This window comes from Rosa chinensis, chromosome 1, assembly GCF_002994745.2.
Source record: "Rosa chinensis cultivar Old Blush chromosome 1, RchiOBHm-V2, whole genome shotgun sequence".
NCBI classification, from domain to species: Eukaryota; Viridiplantae; Streptophyta; class Magnoliopsida; order Rosales; family Rosaceae; genus Rosa; species Rosa chinensis.
Genome location: NC_037088.1, coordinates 61,404,030 through 61,427,962, shown reverse-complemented (window position 1 = coordinate 61,427,962; position 23,933 = coordinate 61,404,030). Strand labels below are relative to the sequence as shown.

Sequence of the window (23,933 nt, the reverse complement as noted above, 5' to 3'; positions counted from 1 at the left end):
GAATATGGAGATCTCCATGAATTACACTAATGTACATGAGACATTTAATCGAGATTCTATTATCCTCAATGAATTATAGAACACGATGATATCGAACCTCGCTCCGTTGAAGAATGTCAACGAAGAGCAGACTAGCCTAAATGGAGAGATGCGATCCAGGTTGAATTGGATTCACTAACAAAGAGACATGTATTTGGGTCTATAACGCTGACACCCCCAAGAATAAAGCATGTTATTGGCCATAAATGGGTCTTTGTTAAAAAGCGTAATGAGAAAAATGAGGTTGTTAGATACAAAGTCCGCCTTGTGGCGCAAGGTTTCTCACAATGCCCTGAAATCGACTACGAGGAGACATATTCTCTCGTAATGGACATTATAACATTCTGCTACCTTGTCAGTTTGGTAGTTTCCAAAAAACTTGACATGCAGCTTATGGATGTGGTTACAGCATATCTCTATGGGGATCTAGATTCAGAGATATATATGAAGGTTCCAGATGGACTTCAATTACCCAAGTTAAGTGACTCTAAACCACGGAGCGAGTTTTCAATAAGATTGAGACGCTCACTATATGGATTGAAACAATCCGGACAGATGTGGTATAACCGTCTAAGTGACTACTTGATTGGGAAGGGATATGTCAACAATAAAATATGCCCATGCGTGTTTATAAAGAGGACAAGTTCTGAATTTGCAATTGTAGCAGTTTATGTCGATGACATGAACCTAATTGGAACTCTAGATGAGTTAAAGGAAACTGCTAAGTACTTGAAATCTGAATTTGAGATAAAAGATCTTGGGAAAACACGGTTTTGCCTCGGACTATAACTCGAGCACCGTAGTGATGGGATTATGATCCATCAGTCAACATATACTCAAAAATTATTAAGGCGCTTTAATGAAGATAAAGCAAAGCCTGTGAGTACTCTCATGATCGATGGTAGTCTTGAGCCTGAAAAAGATCCGTTTCGTCTAAGGGATGAGGATGAAGACTTATTAGAGGCTGAAGTGCCTTATTTAAGTGCAATAGGCGCATTATTGTACTTAGCTCAATGCACAAGATTGGACATCTCATTCGCATTGAACTTGTTAGCTCGACACAGTTCTGCGCCAACACGTCGCCATTGGATTGGCATAAAGAAAATCTTTCGATACTTGAGAGGTACGATTGATATGAGCTTGTTCTATCCCTACAGAGAGAAAAGAAATAATGGAAGTGTGGGATCGGACTCCACAAGGCAAAACGCCACCTTCCGTGCTCCTCCTCCCTTCCATCAAAATGATAACGATGTCTTGATGGGTTTTGCTGATGCAGGGTATCTCTCTGACCCTCACAAAGGTCGCTCCCAAACGGGTTATGTCTTTACCATGGGAAGCACTGCGATATCTTGGAGGTCTACAAAGCAGACCCTTGTTGCTACTTCCTCAAATCATGCAGAGATTATCGCTCTACATGAAGCCGTGCGAGAATGCATATGGCTAAGGTCTGTAGTTAGACACATTCGAGGAACTTGTGGTTTGAAGTCTACCACATATGAACCTACATGCATTTATGAAGATAATGCAGCTTGTATTGAGCAAATGAAGTTAGGTTTCATCAAAGGCGACAACACCAAGCATGTATCGCCTAAGTTCTTTTACAATAAGCAACAACAAACACTTCTAAATATTGAAGTGAATCAAATCAGTTCAGATGATAATGTAGCAGACTTGTTTACCAAGTCGTTACCTAAATCCACATTCGAGAAACATGTGAAGAGCATCGGATTAAGAAAGTTATCCGAACTCCCATAATTGTAGAAATCAAGGGGAGACCTTGACATCAGGGGGAGGTATGATGTCTACATGTTCGATCTCGAAGAGTGAAAGACGTGTTGTGCTCTTTTTTCCCTTCGACCAGGGTTATTTTTGTCCTACAGGGTTTTTGTTACCTAGCAAGGTTTTTAGTGAGGCAACGATCAAAACATCATCACCGAGTTTGAGCGGCACAAGGGGGAGTGTTGAAGGATGTCGACTACTCCAATTCACGCGCGTTGTGCTCTTTTTTTCCTTCGACCAAGGTTGTTTTTTCCCACAGGGTTTTTATTATTTGGCAAGGTTTTTGACGAGGCAACTTAGAAGCGCATAGCAGAGGCAACACTATTGACATGGAATATCCAAGGGGGAGTGTTGTGAATGATAATGACTATTCATGCAATATGTATTGCTTAATGTATGCGATTGACAGACTCGTAATGTATGCGATTGACATACTTGTAATGTGCGATTGATTAGTATAGCTATTATGTATTGCATTTTGTATACGTACGTGAGGTAACCCTATATAAACCTCATGGTGAGATGAATACAATACATTTTTCCAATTCTCTACAACAAAATTTACTATATTTTATGATTTTATGTGTTGCACTCCCTCTATTGCCTTACCCATGGGTATGTACCCATCCATCCTCTTCATCTTCAATCCCAATTATGATATTTACCCCAGAAAGATAAAGGAAGAACTTCAACCTCAATCCTATCACCTAATCCATAAACTCAAATCCCAATTTCCTTTCTTGTTCTTGCACAAAGACCAAATTGTACAAGAGCAAACACAATGTTATTTCAATAATTTTTGACCTCTTTTGTAGAAAAGGAAGAACCATTGCACAATGACCTTTTGGATGATGAGTATCATATTCCTCCTGCATCCAAAGATATTTCAAATAGACGAAATCAAAAACTTGTCACCAATATATCAAACAGAACAAAGCAGAGGCAGTCCATATTCCTTAGAGTTTAAAGCAATTTTTTGAGAACAATGACAACTTACGTGCAGATTTTCAGTAAAGATTGTTAAAAGAAACGAAGACAAGTTCCAACTTCAATCTTTAAGGCCCCATCGTTTATCTTTGTTTTAGAATTAGAGCAAAGCAGCACAAGCATGCAACAAAGCCCCTAACTTTGATATCATTAAACAATATAGACCATTTTTTTTTTTTTGAAATAGAAGTTGAATATCAATAGATCAACAGCCAAAAGGCTATAGTCTACAAAGCTTACATAAGAAAGCCAAAACAAAACTAAAAAATGGCTGCCTTATCCAAGCTATAGCAAACTATTGAAGTCTCTGATGCGCTCGCAAATTTGCAAGCCTATACAAAGTGATCAAACCTTGCCTTCTATGGAAGAAATATTCAACTAACCCTTGCTTGCCAGGCACGCGATTGTGGTACAAACACTGATTAGAAACGTCATAGAAGACATATCAAAGCTTCACCACCTTCACATAGACTTGAAGGAAAGAAAATTGCAATTAGAAAAGAGTTAGCTCCTTCCCTTTCGGATTAGAGCTTGATCTGCCACTTGCCTTGTCAAGTTTGGGGAGAAGCTTTTTCTTTACCCTGGTCTCATCCCCCTGCTTTGCTTTCTTCTTTTCCCTGTAGGATAATTTGTTCTTACTACCTACAGGTCTCCCTCTCTTTCTCTTCATATGGATGGGTTGTTCCTCAGTTTGCAGCACCAGTACCAAACCTAGCTGCTCCGGTTCCAGATTCAAATTTATTTTTCCAACAGCAAGGCTCAGTTTGAGCTTCTTAGGAGAGATATTGATTGTATCATCCTCCCTCAGTCTCCTCTTTCCTATGATGCTGTCAGGTACAACCATCATCTCAGGCAGTTCTCATATCTGAGCTTGACGCCAAGGTCGATGCATCAGCATTGCCGGATTATGGAGCAGTCACTCCGGCATTGAGTTGGGAAGCACAGTATGGAAGACAATGTCCTTGCCTCCCAAAGAAACCCTAGCCCGTCCTACATTTAGGGTGCTGGTTGAAGCTGAACCTGAGGTCTAGATAAGTTGCCCAGCAGGCTGCATCTCCGGTGCAGCAGAGTGACTCGCCTGTGACGCACCCAGGACCATGTGTTCTGCCTCATCATTCTCTTCCAAAGGAGGCCCCAAGCATGCGAGGCCTACGTGAGTAACCAAACCAAAAACCGAGCATCTACCAAAGATTTTGTCAAACTTAAACTTGCAGAGAAACTCTACTTCATCCTCCACCTATTACCATTGTTGGAAGGACAGTGGCCGGTTATATGGAATCTCCACCCTGATCCGAAGCTTTCCAACCTTCTTGGCCTGTTTTCAATTTCCTTAAAATCACCCAGAGTAAAGCCGATCGTGGTCATCACCCTCTTGGAACGGAACGCAGGGGGGATGCGCCTTGCAACGTGATCCAGTACGACGACGTGGTGAAGGAGACCGATTCAATGTTAGCCACGCCATCGTAGTAAGCTAGGGCAATTGGAGCGCGATTATAAACCCAAGGACCTCCCTTCCAGATCCGATCCCGATTTGTAGCATCAAACAGAGTGACAAGATCCCTTTGCCCCTCCGCTTCCTCTACACGCAGTGATCCATGTACCCTCCATGCATTCCGAAACATCCCCAGAAAGGATCGAGTCGTATATTCTCGAGTGGTGAGCAGCTTTCCCACCAAAAACACGTCTGCCTGCCGCAGACCCTTCCCCTGTGTCGGTCGCTGTTGATATCAAAAATTTCACAAACCCAAAATGCAAATATGGGTCTAATGCAACAATGAAAGAGTCCAGCATCTTTCAAATTTGGTTGGTTGTGGCCAAAGAGGGTAGAGTTCTAGTTGCTTTCAAATAAGTGCATAACAGAAACTCTATCTTCAAATAAAAAAAAATAAAAAAAGAAAGGAAGCAACATAACAAATCATGCATGCATCACGTGGAGTGGTACTCAAGACATCAAATTTCAAATTCAGAATCTTGGATGATCTTCATTCAAGACCAAGTCAAGATTTATCCAAGATTTGAATGAACAAAAGACACTAGAAACTTTCAAAGTTGTTAATGCTATAATCATTTCAATTCAAATTGGCAAAGGTGATTATAACCTCAATTTGAATTGAATTGATAGCTATCTAATCAAGATTATCTATTGTTGCCTATAAAAAGGCACGTCTTCTACAGCAAGAGGAGGAGGAAAAACACTACAGAGGGCAGAAAAAAAAAATACAGAGAGAATAAGAGAAATAAAAAGCAGAGGAGGAGACGTAGCAAAAAGAAACAGAGAAGAACAGCTACCAGAGAAAGAAAGCCGCAGGTATACATTTGCCTTCCCTGTGAAGCCTCTCCAATTAGTCATCTATGTCTTGTGGCCTCCAAAACTCTAATAGGCCGTTCACGAACGACCATTGTTGTTAGAGTTCTTCGTCAAAATGACATTGTTGATGCTCTCAAATTCGTAACGCATGAAACAAAACGGTCGTTCACGAACGGCCTCGTTTCAATGGTCAAAATTCCTCCGAAATGGTGCTGCAAATTTAATGCATTGGAAAACTTGGTTGTTCATGAACATCCGTATTTCAATGCAAAATCCACAAAAAAAATGACGTTGCTGCCATCACGTACTCTTTAAACATAACAGAGGTTGTTCACGAACGACCAAGGTTATGGATGGTCATGACCATCAGAAATTTAGATGATTATATCATCACCCCTTGACGTCGACAACGAGTTCATACTGCCTACCATTGACATAAATAATAACGGTCTTGTGACAAATCTTTCCTGCAAGACTCAATGCAAGTTCAAGAACTCAACGTCAGCTAAGTTGCAAGCTTTCTTTTGAGAATACCGGACCTGCAAACTTAAACAAATGACTCACATTTATTTTCCATTGAACCAAAGAAGAGAAAATGGTTCTGCATGTAGGACAAACTGGCAACTAAAGAATGAAGCCTAATGCAAACTAATTCGCCGTTGGGATTCAACACCAAGCCAAAATCTGCAAGGAAAATTAAACAATTGTGTGTCAGAGGAATGGTATGTACAAAAGAAAAGAAAAGTCATGTATGTGGTCTTGCAAGAATGAAGAATAAATATGCCTTCCTCTTGGTGTGTTGGAGTATGATGACGCCCACAAGAGACCACACGGTAATGGAATACACTAAGCTTGAAAGCTGAAGCATGAAGCATTTCGAACAAGGAAAACAACAAAACCCAAAGTGCAACAACTCTGGTTCGATGGTGTGCTTTCCAGAACAAAAAGAGAAGGGGCTATGACGTCAGACTCCTTCCACAATGGTCCTTGGTAACTAAACCAAGTTATGGGCTACAAAGAACATTAATTGTAAAAGTCAATTTGATGCTGGTGCATGGAAAAAAGCATTGGGTTGATCAACAAAAAGAATGTGAGAAATATAATGAAAAAGAAATTAATGGATTAATGAAGACTTACAATCCATTAGTTTTCAATACTCCAATTTGTGGAAAGCCTAAAATCACAAAGTGAAATTATTTTCTTCGATGGGTCCAAATCAAATATCTATTGTCAAGTCAGACATCTTCAATGCAAAGTTACGGGCCTCACCAAATTAGCCGTCGACAACTTCATAGCTAAAGTGAAGCAGCGCGAAGCCCATTTCAAGTCCCAGAGCCCAACCTCAGAAGCTCAACGCAATGGGTGTCTAAATCAATTCACCTCAGAAGCTCTGGCCCGATTAATTTGCAGCCCAAAGCCCATTCCAAATTTCAAGGCCCACTGCAAACCTCAATATATTGGGTGCCCAAATCAGATTGACAGACGCTCTAAGATTTGAATCTCTGCAAAAGAAATACACTTGACGGATTCAAGAAATATATACATCAGTCGAACACAAAAGTTGGTATAGAACCAGAAATACAAATCCTTATGAACTACGGTCGGTTTGATCCCACAATGGGTACGTAGGCAATCTAGCAACACCCACTAGATGCAACCACAAGTCCAAACAGAATCCCTGACTCCACCAGTCAAAATTCAGCCAGTCCTAAATTGAATCATTGACTCCAGTCAAATTCTGCCAATACCAGAAATACAAACTCAAGAACTACAACGGTTTGATCCCTCCTTGAGGGTATGTAGGCAATCTAGTGACCCACTAGATGCAACCGCAAGTCCAAACAAAATCCATGACTTCCTAGGTCGTCCAATCCGAATCCCTGACCTCATCAGTCAAATTCGGCCAAACACCAGGAAACGTCACAACCTTTCCAAACAAATCGAATCCCTGGTTCACTTACACCAAATTCGTCCAAACACTATTCCTATCCCAAAAAGCAATACCTTCCAGTGGGTCATTTACCCATTGGAATTATTGAACTATATACAAGTGGCTTGATCCCTCTCCAAGGGTACGTAGGCAACTCATTCAAATATCCGGGTGCAGCCGCAAAAACAAATAGACATACACACATCCACAATTGGTTTCTTCATAAATGAAATCAAAGGGTGTTTCCCTTTAACAAGGGAATATAATTAAGAGACACATTCTATCTTGAATGGGTCGAACCCGAAATAATTAAAGCTCTATTTACTAAATGAATACGAGTGAAATTATGTTGGGTGTCATTTACGCTCACAGTGTGCATATTTTCCCTCAACAGTCGCAGGTCGACTTGCTTCCTCCCCTCAGCAATGGCCAGAGAAGAAGCTAGCCGAGCAGCCATGGAATTAACAGAAGTCATTGTTGATGATTGCACAGAAACACTGCAGAAACCCTAACCCTAGGAGAAAGGAGGTGAGCGGCTCTGTCTTTTAGATATTAATTTTAAACAATAGAGACCATTGTTGGAAGTTTCCTATATTTAGTTTCAGAGCTCATATAGATAATCCATTAAATGTTCTGATAAAAGTGAACTAAACGGAGTGTATCATGTAGGATGCAAGAACAAGAACTCATTAGAAGTTAGTAAGAAACAAGTTTCCTCTAAGATCTTCTCATCTTGGATTAAATTGTTGTTCTCGACGGGCTCCTAGGATTACTGAAGTTAATTGGCACCCTCCCATCTTGGGTTGGATTAAGATTAATACTGATGGTGCATGGCAAAGTGTTTCAGGGAGAGCGGGTTTTGGTGGAGTTTTTAGAGATTTCCATGGTTCATTCCTTGGTGCTTTTGCTTCTAACCTTGATATTCCTAGCTCTGTTGATGCGGAGGTCATGGCAGTTATTCAAGCTATTGAGCTGGCTTGGGTTAGGGAATGGAAGCATATTTTCCTTGAGGTGGATTCAACACTAGTGCTTAATTTTCTTCGAGATCCTCATCTTGTTCCATGGCGTTTACGAGTGGCATGGGGTAATTGTTTGCATCGCATTTCTCAGATGCACTTCCGATCTTCTCATATTTTCAGGGAAGGTAATCAAGTGGCAGATGCTCTTGCTAATATTGGTTTATCATTGTCTGCATTGACTTGGTGGGACGAGCCTCCTCATTTCATTCAGGACCAATGTCGACGAGATAAGCTTGGTCTCCCTAACTTTCGTTTTCATTAATTTGTCCTTTCTCTTTGTGTTAGTTGTATTGTTTAAATTTGCTGTCACTCACATTGTTCTCCAAGAGGTTGGCTGTTGTACCATCCTATTAGATTGTACATTATCTTTATTTCAATAAATTTGGGGTGGGAGAGCACTTTGCTCTTCCCTACTCCTGTTTTAACCAAAAAAAAAAAGGAGAAAGAAAAAGTTCAATTTTAGAATTAGGCTGTGTACATAAATTGCAGAAACTGTTAAATTAATATTTTGATCTCGAAACACCAGCTAATTTGATTAACAATTGGCGGCTTGGCGCCAGAGGCGGAACGTCATTGGGGCCAGAGATGGCCCGAGCCCCCCCAAGACATATTATAATCTAATGTGGCCATGTATAATTGGCTGGAGTTTATTAGAAAATTGAAAAATAATTATGTTGTGGCCCCTCCACATTCCAAATTACTCTATTTTATATGCTTTGTGAAAGGAAAATACTAATAAATTCCTTGATGTATGAGATTTCAACCTATTAGTTAGTGCTTTCGAGAAGGAAAAATGCATGTTAAGGAATCAAATTTAAATGGAAAACATTAATACATGCTTTAATATCTACGCTCTTAATGAAAAGAATAAATATATTTTATGTATTTTTATAAATAATTATTTATTATTTTTTTGGCCCCTTCAAAAATAATTTTCTAGTTCCGCCACTGCTTGGCGCAACATAAACTTGTAGAATGAATTGTTAAACTTATACAGACCTTCCTTAATTTAGTTAATTAGTAGTGAAGAAGTCAAGAAACAACTATGGATGCATGGATACAGTAAGTTTCAGCATATTGAACTAAAAGGAGAAGGACTTGGAGGTACAGATACATCAACCACTCCTTCGAGCATTTGTGTAACCTTCTTCATGGTGGGTCTCAAAGATGGATCCTCTTGTATGCACCAAATTGCCACCATTACTAGCCTCTCCAACCTTTTCATGTCATTTCTGGCCTCCTCATCGTCCTCGATCATCTTGTTTAATCTCCTTTGCGCGTAGCAATCGTAAACCCAGTCAGTTAGTATCACCTCTTCTTCATTTTCCCTTTCCATTTCGAGGCTCCTTCTGCAACAGATAATCTCCAACAGCATCACCCCATAACTGTAAACATCAACCTTTGCATGCAGTAACTGGAGTATTTCTGAACCATTCTGGTGCAACATACCCTCTGGTCCCTCTAATGACTGTATGAGTCAGAGTTTGATCACTTAGCAGAAGCTTTGCCAATCCGAAATCCGAAATCCTTGCTGTAAATGAATCATCGAGAAGTATGTTGGGGGGTTTGATATCACAGTGGATGATCTGGGTGCTACACTCGTCGTGTAAGTACATTAGCCCTCTGGCAATACCAAACGCAATTTGGATCCGTTTGTTCCAATCAGGCCTTGAAATCCCAAACAGAAAGCTAGCCAGTGTTCCATTGCTCATAAACTCATAGACTAGGAGTTTATTTTCCCCTTCATCACAAAAGCCGAGCAATCTGACGAGGTTTTTGTGATGGGTCTTGGCTATTGCACTCGCTTCTGCTTTGAATTCCTTTTCACCTTGTTGTGCCACCTTGTCCAACTTCTTGATTGCCACATAGTTTGTTGAGCTTAGAGATGATATGATTCCCTTGTACACAGTGCCAAAAGCCCCTCTTCCAAGTTCTTCTCTGAAACCATCTGTGGCTTCTTCGAGCTCTTTGTAAGTAAAAGCGCGTAGATTTCCATCCATAATACTTGATGTGCTAGTGATAACCCCATGTGTTTTTCGGTATGTGTAGAAAATAAGCAAAGCAATTGCTGCAACAAATAGGAAGTTGAGAAACACAGAGCTACCTAGAAGGAGTGCTCCTACTAAGACGAGAGTTTTCTGATCTTTCTTCTCTGCGTTTGAATCTCGAGCTGCAGGATTCTCAGAAGCGTCAGCAGATTTTGGTACTATGATGAGCGCCTTGCCGTACATATTCCAGTCTTGCCTTCCATTCGAGAGTGGCAGTTTCTTCTTAATGCAGCCCCCATTGTATATCATAGCCACGACACAGTTACAATCGTCGAGGCAGTTTCTGCTACAATTATCTTCACTGAGTCCCTGCAACACTTCATAGTTTACAGAAGTGGGCCAGAAAGTACTTGGTAGATCATGCATCACATATACATCTTGTGGTTCACAACTGTGCATCCTGTCTTGTTTGCAGCCGCGCAACTTATATTCGGGATCTAAAGGAGAAAAGCCAGGAACGCATTCACAAATTGGCCTTGTGTTTGCATCAAGTCTGCAGTAACTGTTATATCCACATGGCCCGCCGCCCTCGTTTCCAGTTGAATCCAAGCAAATATTTTCTGGGATAGACCACAGAGAAATCCAGGGTGTCCAATTCCCATTTATTAGGGACTTTGAATGAGCGTATTGGGTAAAAAGCCCATCGGAATCTAGTGTTGCTCTGAAATAGTAATCTCTTGATGGGGATGCTGTTTTGTTTGAGACTTGAGAGGGTTACTATATTTCCATTCCTCAGAACAACATTGACTTGACCTGACTCATTGAAGGCTAGCTGATAACCAGAGTTCATTGCATCAGCTGCATCCGATGTTTTGCTTATGTAGTATGATGAATATGCTTGCTCTGTAGGCAAGGCTGATACAGCTCAAGCGTACCGGATGGTTTAAATTGGAGTTGAAACTGGCCCTTTGAGTAGTTGGTGGCAGTCTGCCTGGAAGAGAGCTTTTCTCCAATTTCCAACACTTGGGTCGGTAAAATGGTGTCTCTGGGGTCTTTGAAGCTCTGCCATAAAGGAGCTGATGAATTCTGGTTTGCAAGAACAAAATTGCCGGAGTCAAGCATGGCAGCATAAGCAACTCCACTAATAACAGGCTTTGTGAGCCTGAAATGACCATCCTTTGTGAGCTCCACTTTGGATCCTTTTGGTGCTGGATTGTCTCCATTTGCGTACCAAACAATAGTCTTTTCTGGTATCTTGTCATACCATATGGCAAGCAAGAAGAGGTCCTGATCACCAAAGAAAATGTAAAGACTCGGGAGTTCTCGAGTAGAAAATGTAAACAACGCTCTCAAAGTAGAAGTCCAAAACACAAAGAACTCCTCAACTTTTGGTTCTATACATCTAAGGACAAAAGTTTACACTTCAGGACATTTTGTCTTTAGTAAGTTTCACTTTCTCTCTAAGTATTAATCTTTCCCTTCAGTAAAAAGAAAATTGACGGAGCGTAGTGGGCTCATGCTTTTGAATTTGTTTGTTTAACCATATTGCAGGTATAAATCCATCCTCTATACTCGAAGGTAAACAGTTATTTTACTATTCATAATTTCGATCGTTGACAGACTTGAATTGATTGCTATCTGCAAAAATACTAGCAAAGAATTGCAAAGAGAAAAAGAGAAATTGAGAAAATTGAAAGCCTATAGAGATAACCTTAACAGAGAATCTCCCGACTACTGGGATATCATCTATAGACTTCAAACTAGAATATATAAAGTAGAGCAAGATATTGATAATCTGTTATATGTTCTGGAAGAGGAACAAAAACCTCTTGATTATTTGAGCATTGGTTAGATATGCACTTCACTGGTATCAGAGCTAGTAAAATAGCTCAGCAGGGGAATCCCCAATGGGGACAATTTCAGATTTAATAATAGAGAGACTGAATTCTCTATTAAAATCCTCTGATGAAAAATATCAGAACCTGCAGAAAGAAATATCTAGATATCAAGATCATCTAGAAAAAATACCTGTTATAATCCACCAATTAGAAAAATTGGAAAACAAACTGGATTATTTCAAGGAACTTCCAAAAACGGAAGAAGAAAAACTAACAAGTGTTAGTAAAAAAATCAATGAACAGCAAAAAACGCTGGACTCTATGAAAAATATACTGAAGGACAAGACAGTGCCTACAGTAAAAACAAAGAAAGCTAATGGATTCAAACCATTAGAGAGACCAGAAAAGAATCATGTTCCAAACATGATTTTTCTGGAACCATCAACTAGTAATACTAGTATTCGGTATGAAAATCCGAAAGAAACTCGAGATGTCAAAATGATGAGCATTTTTGGCAAAAAGAAAGGAGTACAACTCCTAAATGCAGAAGAGTTCGAATATACTGAAATCGAATATGAGGTAAAAAATGCCTCAATTCCAAAGCTAGATTTTAAACAAATCTACAAAAGGGGAACATTTGATCTGATGGAGAGCCATCATTTCAAACTACTAGAATTTACAACCCCCTCCACAATAGGAGAAACAGATCTACTACTGATCACTCCTGAAGAAGTTGCCCGAGCAAGAACAAAAAATTATCAATTTATGCATATTGGAGCAGTCCAAGTAGGCATAAAACTCTTGGCTCGAGAAGGCATAAACTGTTCAGTTCTATGTGTCCTCCAAGACAATAGACTAACAGATTTTCAAGCTAGTCTGTTGGGAACCCTTGAAGCATCTTTATGCAATCAAGTAGCTTATTTCAATTGCTTCCCAAATTTCTCAACCAGCTTAAAAGATGCAGCTCACTGTCTCAGACTAAGAGTCAAGACAGATGGCATATCTATGAAAAAAAATATGCAAGAATTAGCAATAGTATACAGAGTATACTATAAACTGATGAGTACCACAGTAGAGCCAAAGACAAGGATATCTAACATCCCTGGTCTTACTACTGGATTCCTCACTAGTCAGAAGAACCATTCACAACAGATTCACAAGGTTACTTGGAATGAAGTAACTTTTCCTATTGAATGGAAATTATCTGGTTCGAAGCTACCAGCAGAAAGTGCAAAAGCTAAAATTTATGAAAGTAGAAAGACTGGAGAAATCAGTCTAAATTTTGACAATCACAGGAAAAGTGATGTCAGTCCTGAGAATATCAGGATAAACAAGAATCTTTTCAGAAGAAGCTACAGCACTAGAGGAGCTAGTAGCAGTGGTACAAAATTCTCGGTTGAAGAACCTACAGAATCTATCACTGAAGAAGAATTAGAAGCTGATCTGAACAGACCAGTAAATATGCTTAGAGCACAAAAGCTCTATGATCTCTATGAAGAAGCAGAATTCTGCGAAGATCCTAAACGATTAGAAAAACTAATCGAAGAAATGCAAAATTTCAATCCAGGAAAGGAAAGAAAACTCCTTCCCTATCAGGATATTGAAATGGAAGACGGGGATAGCTCCAAAACTTCCATCATTAGAGAAAAGGGAAAACTAAAACTCCCTATACAGAAAGCCCTACGGGAAAAAATGGAGAAAGAAATTCTCAAAGATTTGTCCCAGACGACAAGATACCCAGAGTACCAATTTCAAATTATGGTATCTGGCTAGATCTAGACAAAGCTCTAGACAAGAGAAAAACTCTTGACCAATGGGTAGACAGCCTGATGATGGCCTCTGCTCTAACCCTTGGAAAATTTGAAGCTCCTGATCTTCAGATGTACTTTGAAACTACGCTTACTGGTGTAGCTAAGAAGTATTACTTCTCTTTCAAAGAGACAGCCAGAGGAAAAGAATGGCTGGAAGAGATCAAAACTTCAAAATCTCCGTATGATTTTGCAGTACCCCTGTACGATAAGTTCTGTGGAGATCTCTCAAATTTAAGTGAGAAGGCTAAAGAAACAGCCAAATCAAATATCTATACTCTCAAAATCTGTGACATGAGATATTTTGAAGAATACTTGAATGAATTTCAAGAATATTACTGTACAATTGGTGAACTAGAAAACATTGATCTAGTCAACCTGTTGCACAGGAAACTCCTTGAACCATGGAGAACAGCTGTGAGAGAAAGCATAGCTGAAAAACCAATTGAAAGATTCTCAGTTGGGGGAATTGCCAACAGAATCAGGCAATTATTGAAAGAACAATGCAAAGCCAATCTTAGAGCAAAAATGGCTAAGAAACAACTCAAAGGAGTTGAAAATTTATGCTATGGAATACTGGATATGCCAACCAACTGGGGATGTCATGAATCCAAATTCCACAGAAAAAAAAGAAAGAAAAATATTACTCTAAAAAATTCAGAAAGAGTAATAAGAAAAAAGATTGGAAATTCAAGAAAAGTTCCAATTACAAGAAACAACAGGATGAAGATCCTAAAAAGAAATTCTTCAAGAAAAAGAAGAATACTAATCAACATAAACAACCAAGCAAGAAAGCTTGCAGATGTTGGTTATGTAAAGCTGAAGGGCACTATGCCAATGAATGCCCAGAAAAGGGTAAAAGATCTACTAAAGCGCTCTTTGAAGAATATGAGCATATAGTAGAAACAGCAAACATGAAAGGCTACGAAATAGCCTATTCTGATGATGAAGAAGACAACAGGTCAGTATACTCTGCCTGGTCAGGAGAAGAAGAATCATCTGACTCTAAATCAGATTCTGAAGTAGAGTACTTCGAATCTAGACAGATGAATGTCCTGAAAGTCAAAAACTGGGAAGAAAGCAAGACAGAGGCAATAATGTCTGCTTATCAGGTGAACCCTGGTACATTCGTTTGTGACTACTACTTATGTCACGAAAAGAATGGTCTCCCTATGTTTTGTGAAGAGTCAAAAAAGACTTATCACAAAGAATGCTTCATAGCTGAAGCAAGAAGGAAAACCAAGAATGGTATTGTCAACCAATTGGTAGAACAAGAATATGAAGAATATTTCTCTGAGCAAAAGGAGAAAGAAGTAGAAACTTTGTTCCAAGAAATCATGGAACCACCGTCCTAAAAAATAAAGGAAGAAATCATCGATGAAGAAAACATTGATGAAAAAGAAAATTTTGAACTGGTTGAACCACCAGAAATTGTTCCAGAAGAATGTAAACCATTCATTCCAAAGGAACAAGCTCAAGAAAATGAGCTTCAACAATCGAAAGTCGTCTCTACTAGTAGATACAGCAACTACATAGAGATTGGACTTAAATTCCCTGATCACAAAAAATATCATCTACATGCCTTTGTAGATAATGGATCAGGATTTACTGTTGCAAAAAGATTTGCAATTCCAGAAGAACTCTGGAAAGAAGATAAGAAAAGAACAACTACAGGTGTTACATTTGACGGAAGTCATCTCACCATGAATAAAGTAGCAAAAAATGTTCATATCACCATTGGTGGAGGAACATTTATCATCCACAATGTCTGGCAATCTGAAGGCCAAGGCTCAGATTTCTTGTTGGGAAATGATTTCATTCTCCAACAGCGATTTATTCAAGATGAAGAAGCAATAGGCTTCAGAAAAGGAGAACGGGTGTTCTGGGCAGATAGGCTTACTCAAGCCAAAAGTATTGTAGGTCCAAACTTTACTACCCAATATCAGAGATCGCAACAGAATAGGTGTGATCTTACCCCCTACAAACCCAAATTTGAAACCATCCTCCAAATCAAACAACAAGGAGAACTACTTGTTGAATAATCATCTTCAGAAGAAGAAGAAGAAGAAACAACTAGTGCAGATGAAGAAGAAGCTAGTTTCATTCATGAGCATAACCTTAAGCACTTTCAGAATAAGCTTGAGTTGCAGAAAGTTCTCACTCTTGAAAAAATCAAGAAACTACTCTAACAGAATATCGACGTAGACCCTCAGAAGTTTTGGGAAAAAGACCCAGTGGTCTGTGAATTAAGATTACATGACATGAATGCCATCTGTCATGTCAAAGCCATTCCTCAGTACAAAGAGGAAGATAAAAAAGAATTCAGAAAAGATATTGAAGATCTTCTGAACAAGAGATTAATTCAACCTTCCACTAGCCCTCATCATGCTCCAGCATTCTACGTGAGAAATCATGCAGAAAACCTTAGAGGAAAAGCTAGAATGGTGATTGACTACAGAGATGTCAACAAGAAAACTGTCAAAGACGGTTATCAAATTGCTCAAGTAAGAGTATTGATCAACCAGCTCAAAGGAGCTAAAGTCTTTTCGAAATTCGATGCAAAGTCGGGTTTCTGGCAGGTCAAGATGCATCCCGAGAGTGTACCTCTCACTGCATTTGGAACACCACAAGGTCATTACGAGTGGCTGGTAATGCATTTTGGTCTCAAGCAAGCTCCCTCAATCTTTCAGAGAAAAATGGACAACATCTTCAAACATGTTGCGGAGTTCTGCGTCGTCTACATAGATGACATTCTTGTCTTCTCCAAAAACAGAGAAGAACATATGAAACACCTCTACGAGGTTGTAAAGCTGATAGTTCAGCATGGAATTATCCTAGGAGAAAAGAAAATCTTCCTTATTTTAGATGAAGTTGATTTCCTAGGAATAAATATCAAGAATGGAGTCATAAAACTCCAACCTCATATCCTTGAGAAGATCTGGAAATTCCCAGACAGAATTCCTGATGCTAAGAGTCTAGAGAGATTCCTTAGTGTCATAAATTATGGGAGAGATTTCATTCCCAAAATCTCAGGGTTAACAGCAATGTTATCTCCTAAGACAAGTTCCAAAAGAAAATGGAACTTCACAGCAGATGATGAAAAGATTGTAAAGCAGATAAAAAATCTCTGCAAAAACCTCCCTCCTCTACAGCAACCAGAGGAAAATGATGAGATTATCCTCCAAACAGATGCGAGTAATAATTATTGGTCTGGTGTGGTCCTAGCGAGAGCGCCTGGAACTAACATTGAAAAGATCTGTAAATTTTGTAGCGGCAAGTTCAACCCTGCAGAACTGAATTATCCCACAGGGGAAAAAGAAATTTTGGCGGTCAAGAAAACAATTTTAAATTCTCCAGCTTTTCTTGGAAAACCCTTTACTGTCCGCACCGATTGTGCTAGAGTAAAGAATTTCAAAAATTTTAAACTCGATAAAGCTGCTGATAGAGGAAGATTAGCCAACTGGCAATTGTTTCTTAACCAATATGATTATACTGTTGAATTAATTGCAGGAAACAAGAATTATCTTCCAGACGCATTGACCAGAGAAATGGCAATGTTTAGCCAAAGAGAAGACGAAGAAGGCCGTAATCCCAGAAGCAGAAGAACTGGGAAAGAACATGAACCCGAAGAGGATCCCAAAGAAACCAAAGAAAAAATCCTCAAAAGGTTTCTGCTAAGTCCAAAAGGCTTGGCCTCAACTGATCAATCCGAGGGTAAAGGATTAGCTAGCCCGTCTCAAACGGCAGACGGTAAAGGCTCATCAAGACTGTGGATGGCTGCTGCTTTGCCAAAAAGCAGACCAACTCCAACTGGAGTTATAAATGTTTTTAACTACGAATTAAGAACTTTTGATACTCCTGTGTTCAGAACTGGCAGGAGACTAGCTTATCACCAGAAGGCAATCCTGGATAATCTTTTATTTGCCTTTCAAGAAAGAAGCAATGGTCTAATGTTCCCAGCTCTCTTTGCATTAGCTGAAGAACTCTACGAAAATGGTAGGCCACAGTTTGAAGAACTTCATACACAGCAGAGTGCTGTAAGAAAAGAAAAAATTCACTTCCTCGAAAGTCCAGAAAGTGCTAGGGTCCCTATCATGGCACTTAATGAATCAGACTGGCATGAATTTCACAGTTTTATAGGAAGTCATAATTCTGAAGACCAAGTTCCTCCAACTCTCTTTATCATTGCAGGACCTTATGTTGGGAGATACTTAGTCAATGTTCAAAGTGAACATCCTCAAGAACACAAGCTCTGGCTTGTTGAAAATGGTTTTGTCCATAATCTGTGGACTAAAACAAATGATGATCTGAAAGGTTTGCCACCTATTATTGTCAACACAGTCAAAAACATTAGAAAAAATGACTGTATGCTTCGTCTGAAGTTCAGATCCACTCCTCCAGAATGGATCCAAAAGGCAAACGGTGAAGTTGAATATATTCCTCCATATCATTATGTGAGAATTATTCAAAGGAAATATCTTCAACCAGCCTGTGTAGGGTATAATGGCCAACCAAACTCAAGCATCCCATGGATGAAGGCCATGACTCTAGAGTACATCAAAAAGATCATCTCTGAAGATATCAGCAATACCTTCCTGGCAGCAGGAGAAAAAATTATTATCACTGCTTACGATCATCCTGACGTAGTCAGCAGTGACCTATACCTATCTCTCACCAGAAAAGAGATAGATTCGACAATGGCATGCATGCACTGGGTGGAAAAGCTTGAAAATGACAACCACTACAAGATGTATGTTGATACAGATGTCGAAGATAATGCTACCACTGTTAGAATGGCCCAGGCAGACAACAGCTCCTTTGTCTTTGGCCACAATTCTGAAACAGACGAGAACATGTGAAGCTACAGGTGAAGAATCAGCACCAAACTTGCAACTGTAGACCTTTAGACTTTTCTAAAAGCTACTTTTGCTTTTGCAAAATTCAAGAAAGAGACGTTTCACCAACTACTTTTCGACTTTTCTCAACCAACCTCCATCATCAGGAGCACTCAGAAAAGCTGAAAGGTCACGCAGTTGTCCTGTACATTTTTATGTTTTCAATTGTAATTTGAGTTCCGCTCCCTATATAAGGAGCTTTAGCTTCCCTTAGAAGGCATTCGAAAATTTGAGCAGAATCAGATTCTCTCAAGAAATAAGAAAGCCATAGTAGCAGCAGTAGCAGGTTTTCTATAAGTCTTTTGATGCAGTGTGCCTCTTATTCCAAGTAAGTATCTGTAATCACTCTTATGGATAGCTAAACAGCTTTTAGCTGCTTACCCAAGAGTGAGGCTCTGGATTCTGTATCTGTATTTATGTTTGAATAAATAAATTCAGTTTGCGCCCATTACTCTGTCACAAAAATATTTTGTTATTTCTGCATTTGAAAATAGCAGTAGCAGTTTGTAGCAGTAGCAGTTGTTATGTTATTGTTTTTAAAGTCTGAACCCTTTATCATACTAAGGCAGCAGTGATTCCGCCCTGGTAGTTGCCGCTTAGACAGGAAGTCGTTAGGTGAAAATGTGGCATGTTGAAGGCTAGTCCTTAGGATGATACTGTGTGAAGACTTTTTAGCAAGAAATATTGGCTGTTACTGTAAAAAATTGTGAAAGGGTAAAAAGGAGTAGGGTGTGTCCTTAATTGTATAAAGGGAAAGGTTGTGGAGTTTTATGTTAAACGAAAGGTGGTCCGGTAGTCCTTTGTAGTTATCCCTTGTTTTTTGACAATGTAAACTCTCTGGTCGCGTAAAACATCTAATTTAATTTTCTTTCTTTTAAAAAAACTTTAAAGTTTGACTATTACGGAGCAAATCCTCTGGAGAAATAGTACTAGTGTCTAGTAGTACTTGGAGGCGAATATTGCTGAACCTTTCATAGCGAGGACAGAGTTAAAACAAACAAATGCGTCTGAGAAGGTAAAGAAGAAACAGGCAGTTTTCTTTGAAACGTAGTTGTTTTGAAAGCTAAAGAACTGCCTTAGATTGCCTTCCAAGTTTTGCAATGCAGTTGTCACTAAATTGATTGATTGAATCCTAGAGGGATAGTGTAGACCCTTTTCAGGCCGTTAAATTAACAAATCCGAATCATTAATGGATCAAATTAACTAATCCAAAACCGTCCATTAATAATGAATCCAAACCAAATCCAGATCTGAATCAAAATCTGATCCATCCATGGATAGGTGTACCTTCTATTCCAGGTAGGGTGTTGTTCTTATTGGTTTCACGACTTACCACCCTAGAGAGATGGAAGAAGAAGCCTAAACCCATAGGAAGGCTTGGTCACGTAACCGGTAATTCCACCAAGAAATGTTGAAACAGAGGACGGAATATATTCCAACTTAACACTCTTACAGAAGCAAATTCATCTGGATATATTACACGACCATGAAAAGTTACAAATACGTTCTCAACCTGAGTACAGATACAAGGAATTCTGATTTAGGTAAACAAAGGGATTAATGGTACAAGAGCAATTGAGGGTACAGTTCCAGGAAGTAGTTGTTGCAGTGGGGCATCAATGAATTCAACCATCTACAAGACCAACACAACAATGAATCTAATGGACAGATACAGCTAAGTGAGGACTCTGTTGCTGCTAGGTACAGACTGAGGACTCTGTTGCTGCTAGGTACAGACTGAGGACCTCTGTGTAGCGAACAAACTGAAGAAACCATTAATTAGACCATACATGAACTAGACCAAGCCTATTGCCGGTATAGATCTCGTTGCGCTCTTCATCGTAGAAGAGAGCAGTAATATCTTCCAAGGCTTCTGCGACTGTACTTCTAATTCTGGATGACTGGGCACGCTTCTTGGAACTGCAACTGCTTCCACAACAGTCACCACTACAACTGCATTCATTTTCCACATTCTTGCTGGCTTTTATTTTAGCAAGGCATTTCCCTGTCAAAATATTGCTGATATTGATGGATCCTGCTGCAAATAGAGTGCAACACAGTTAGACATCCAAGCAAATCCAACACATTTTTCACATAAAGGGATAAACATTCAAAAGAGAACCATGCAATTAGATCCGTGGAGGTGGTATCTCCAGACTGGGTGCACCTGCCACCCCCATTTTCAAGAACAACTTTGAGCCTACTGAAGGACCGTAGTGAACATTATAAAATCCTCTGCCTAGAATAACAAAGATACAGCACTTCTACTAAAAAAAGACTAGAACTTCAGGACATTCTACTCGTACTATATGCAAAGCAGGTCATCAAAGCCAAAAATATCAACCTCAAAGCAAACCAACTTGCATATAGTTCATGGAGAAGAATGTCCATGATGTATAACTATAAAAGGTGATCATCCTGTATAGGTACAAGCCAAAATTACCATTTCCTTCAGCTAATGGATCATCAGAATCAGCCTTGCAGTAAGAAATAATAAGATCCTGGTCACTAGTAATGTATATGTTATTAGTATTGCAGTCGGGATGCCACAAAAGATGATCCTCAAACGAAGTCACAAGTTCCCCTCGAAAGTTCCAAACAGCCACAGTACGATTACGAAACGTTAAAAATAACTGATTCTCGTACAGAAATATAAAAGCTGATGGTGTCATGAATTCACTTTTGCTAACTTCTGTCATCTCAGAATTGCGAACCTACAGAATACAGAATACCAGTCAGACTCAGACGATCAAGTGTAACAAACCAAATGAACACAAAATATTACTTCTTCAAGATATCAAAAAAGATACTCACGTCAAGAATCTGGAGGTTCTCATTTTCTTGTTTTACAAGAAGCTTTTCATTGAACTGTTCAATGAAATCTACCTTCTTATTCCGATGAAGTAGATGGTTGAAGGATTTGAGAACACTACCATCCTCTATAGAAAGAATCTTGAGAGGAACATGGCTACTAGCTTTATTGAAAATTAACAACATGATCCCCGGACTGCAGCAAGAAAACAAACCAAAAAAAAAGAGATAAGTGCCTGCTATGAAATAACAAAAGAACCAAGGCTAAAGGCAAAAACAACCATTGCTGTATGAGTCTGTGATTGAGAATGTGAAGAAAGCTTACCTAATCTTAATTTCTTGGACATGTTTATCTGATATGGAGTACAACATTGTATAGTTTTTAAGATCAAACACCTTGTATATACTGATCAAAATGGAAAACAAAAATTAGATAAATCAAGAACAAGAAGATGACCAAGAGAACCATACTAGAAAGATGAAATACTTACCTATCTTGTGCAGAGTAAGTGAGAACCTTCCCATTTACATCATCAAACTCTACAAATCCAGGCCACTTTAGTGACTCAGACTCAAAAAGAGCAAAGCCAGCATCTGGTTTACCCCTTCGTATGTATCTGGAACATACAGTTTGACAGTGTCTTTAGCAAGCAATCAAAGAAACTGATGTAAATTGGGTTAATTACATTGTTGTTTATGGTGGGTTATGTGTGTGTCTGTGTTTGTTTGTTGGGGGCAGAGGGGTGGAGGTATTCACTTACTCAATCCTCGTGCTTCTACATTTCAAAGAACTGAAATTGTCTGAAGCATAAACTGAAACTGTGATAAGTGAGTCATTGTTTTTATTATAAAACAAGCTTCTTATAACTTCGTCGGGACTGACATTCAGAAAGCATATCCTCTGATTGGTTTCTGCATCCAACAACAAAAGTTCTACATATTCATATTCCCCTCCATGAACTTCTCGATGTAAAAACTTATTTCAGTAGATCCTTATAACATTGAAAATCCAAATAGAACAGCTACTACCTCGGCTAAACGCTGCACAAACACCAGACTGCGCAAGAGCAAACACAATGTCACGTGCTGCTACAATTTCAATAATTTTCGACCTCTTTCGCAGAAAAGGCAGAACCATGGCGCAATGACCTTTTGGATCATGGGTATCATATTCCTCCTGTGCATTCAAACACAAACAGAACTTAGATATCTCAAACAGACAGACCAACAATACCAATCAAAAGCTTGTCACCAATATATCAAACAGAACAAAGCATAGCTAGTCCATAATTCCATATCTATCAGAGTTTACAGCAATTTTCGAGAATACTAGAGCTTAAGTGCATTAAGATTTTCATTAAAGATTGTTAAAAGAAACGAATACAAGTTCTAACTTCAATCTAATGCAACCTAGCATCTGAGCCTTATTATACAGCATTCTTCCCAAGAAATCAAGTATTGGTATTAAAATCACGAAATGAGTTCTAAACGCTAATCTTAAAGTAGAGCCTGTAACAAGTTCATAACACTTGGAATTTAAAGCCACTCAGCACAGGAACAAAGGTCCATGCCCAGATTACACACAAACAATTAACTTCAACATAAGCCTAGTTCTGATTAATTAACAGCAAAACCCCATCATTTATTTCTGAATTAATTCCAAACCAGCACAAAACCCAGAGCCTCTTCATAAAACCCCAACCACCAAACTAATCACCCAAAACCATCAAAAGCCCCAAACTTTCACTTCCATTAAAATCAAAGCAACTATATTTACTTTACCTGGAGACGAATATTCCGAAACCTCTCCTGGGCATCGCTCATAGTGAAAGCCCGGTCACGCTTGGAGCTGATTTCGCGTCGCTGAAGCTTCTTAACGCTGTTGACGAACCCGTCCACGCCGCCAATACGGGGTCGCTTTCTCGCCGCCACCACCCTCCGGCCACTACACGGCCGCGGACTCGCCGATATCCTCCTCCCCCCTTCCATCAAAATCGAAACTTCAATTCAACTCCTAACGCATACTCACTCCTCCTCTTCCTTCTTCAATTTCGCCAATTCCTGATCATCAGAGAAACCCTAGATTCTCCGAAATTGGGGGAAGAAGAAAAGATTAGGGCTTTAGGTGATTAGAGAGAGGAGAGGAGGTGTCTCCGTCTTGGGTGTGAGCTCGTCGTGCCGGAGAGGAGGTTTTTGGTGTCGGATTTGGGAGGAGTGAAGATGTCTGCTCTGATCTGATTTCAAATTTATTGGACGGCAAATTTTGACGGCGAGTTGCTGGGCTTTCCTGTTTGAATCTAGGCCTGGAAGATGAACTGAGCAAGTTTGGGCTACATTATAGTTTAGAGGCCTAGTAGCCCAACTATATTGGTCCAGGGTTGAAAAGACTAGTTTATAAGAACATACTACAACAACAAAATTGTAAAGAAAAATCTCTAGGACAACCTGACCCAAACGAGTCATAGTTGAAATCCCTTAACACACGCACACACACCAAGGGGAAGAAAATTGTCCCAAAGTTTTTCGTCCCT

At 39.4% G+C, this 23,933-nt stretch overlaps 1 protein-coding gene and 1 pseudogene across 2 annotated transcripts; both read right to left on the bottom strand.

Moving 5' to 3' along the window:
- Positions 1–8,983: 8,983 nt before the first annotated feature.
- On the bottom strand, positions 8,984–19,566 carry LOC112168582 (annotated as a pseudogene).
- Positions 19,567–20,040: 474 nt separating this feature from the next.
- LOC112191067 lies at positions 20,041–23,649 on the bottom strand. 2 transcript variants are annotated; one of them, XM_024330577.2, is made up of 8 exons: positions 23,185–23,649; positions 22,432–22,579; positions 22,164–22,314; positions 21,894–22,019; positions 21,728–21,808; positions 21,406–21,598; positions 21,035–21,305; positions 20,041–20,626 (listed from the first exon to the last, which is right to left on the bottom strand). In XM_024330577.2, the coding sequence occupies exons 1-8, from the start codon at positions 23,389–23,391 to the stop codon at positions 20,367–20,369; spliced, it is 1,437 nt and encodes a 478-aa protein (XP_024186345.1). In that variant the 5' UTR covers positions 23,392–23,649; the 3' UTR covers positions 20,041–20,366. The 2 variants fall into 2 exon arrangements, with proteins under 2 accessions (XP_024186345.1, XP_024186341.1); XM_024330573.2 differs by having other exon boundaries at positions 20,041–20,629; positions 23,185–23,648.
- Positions 23,650–23,933: the final 284 nt, after the last annotated feature.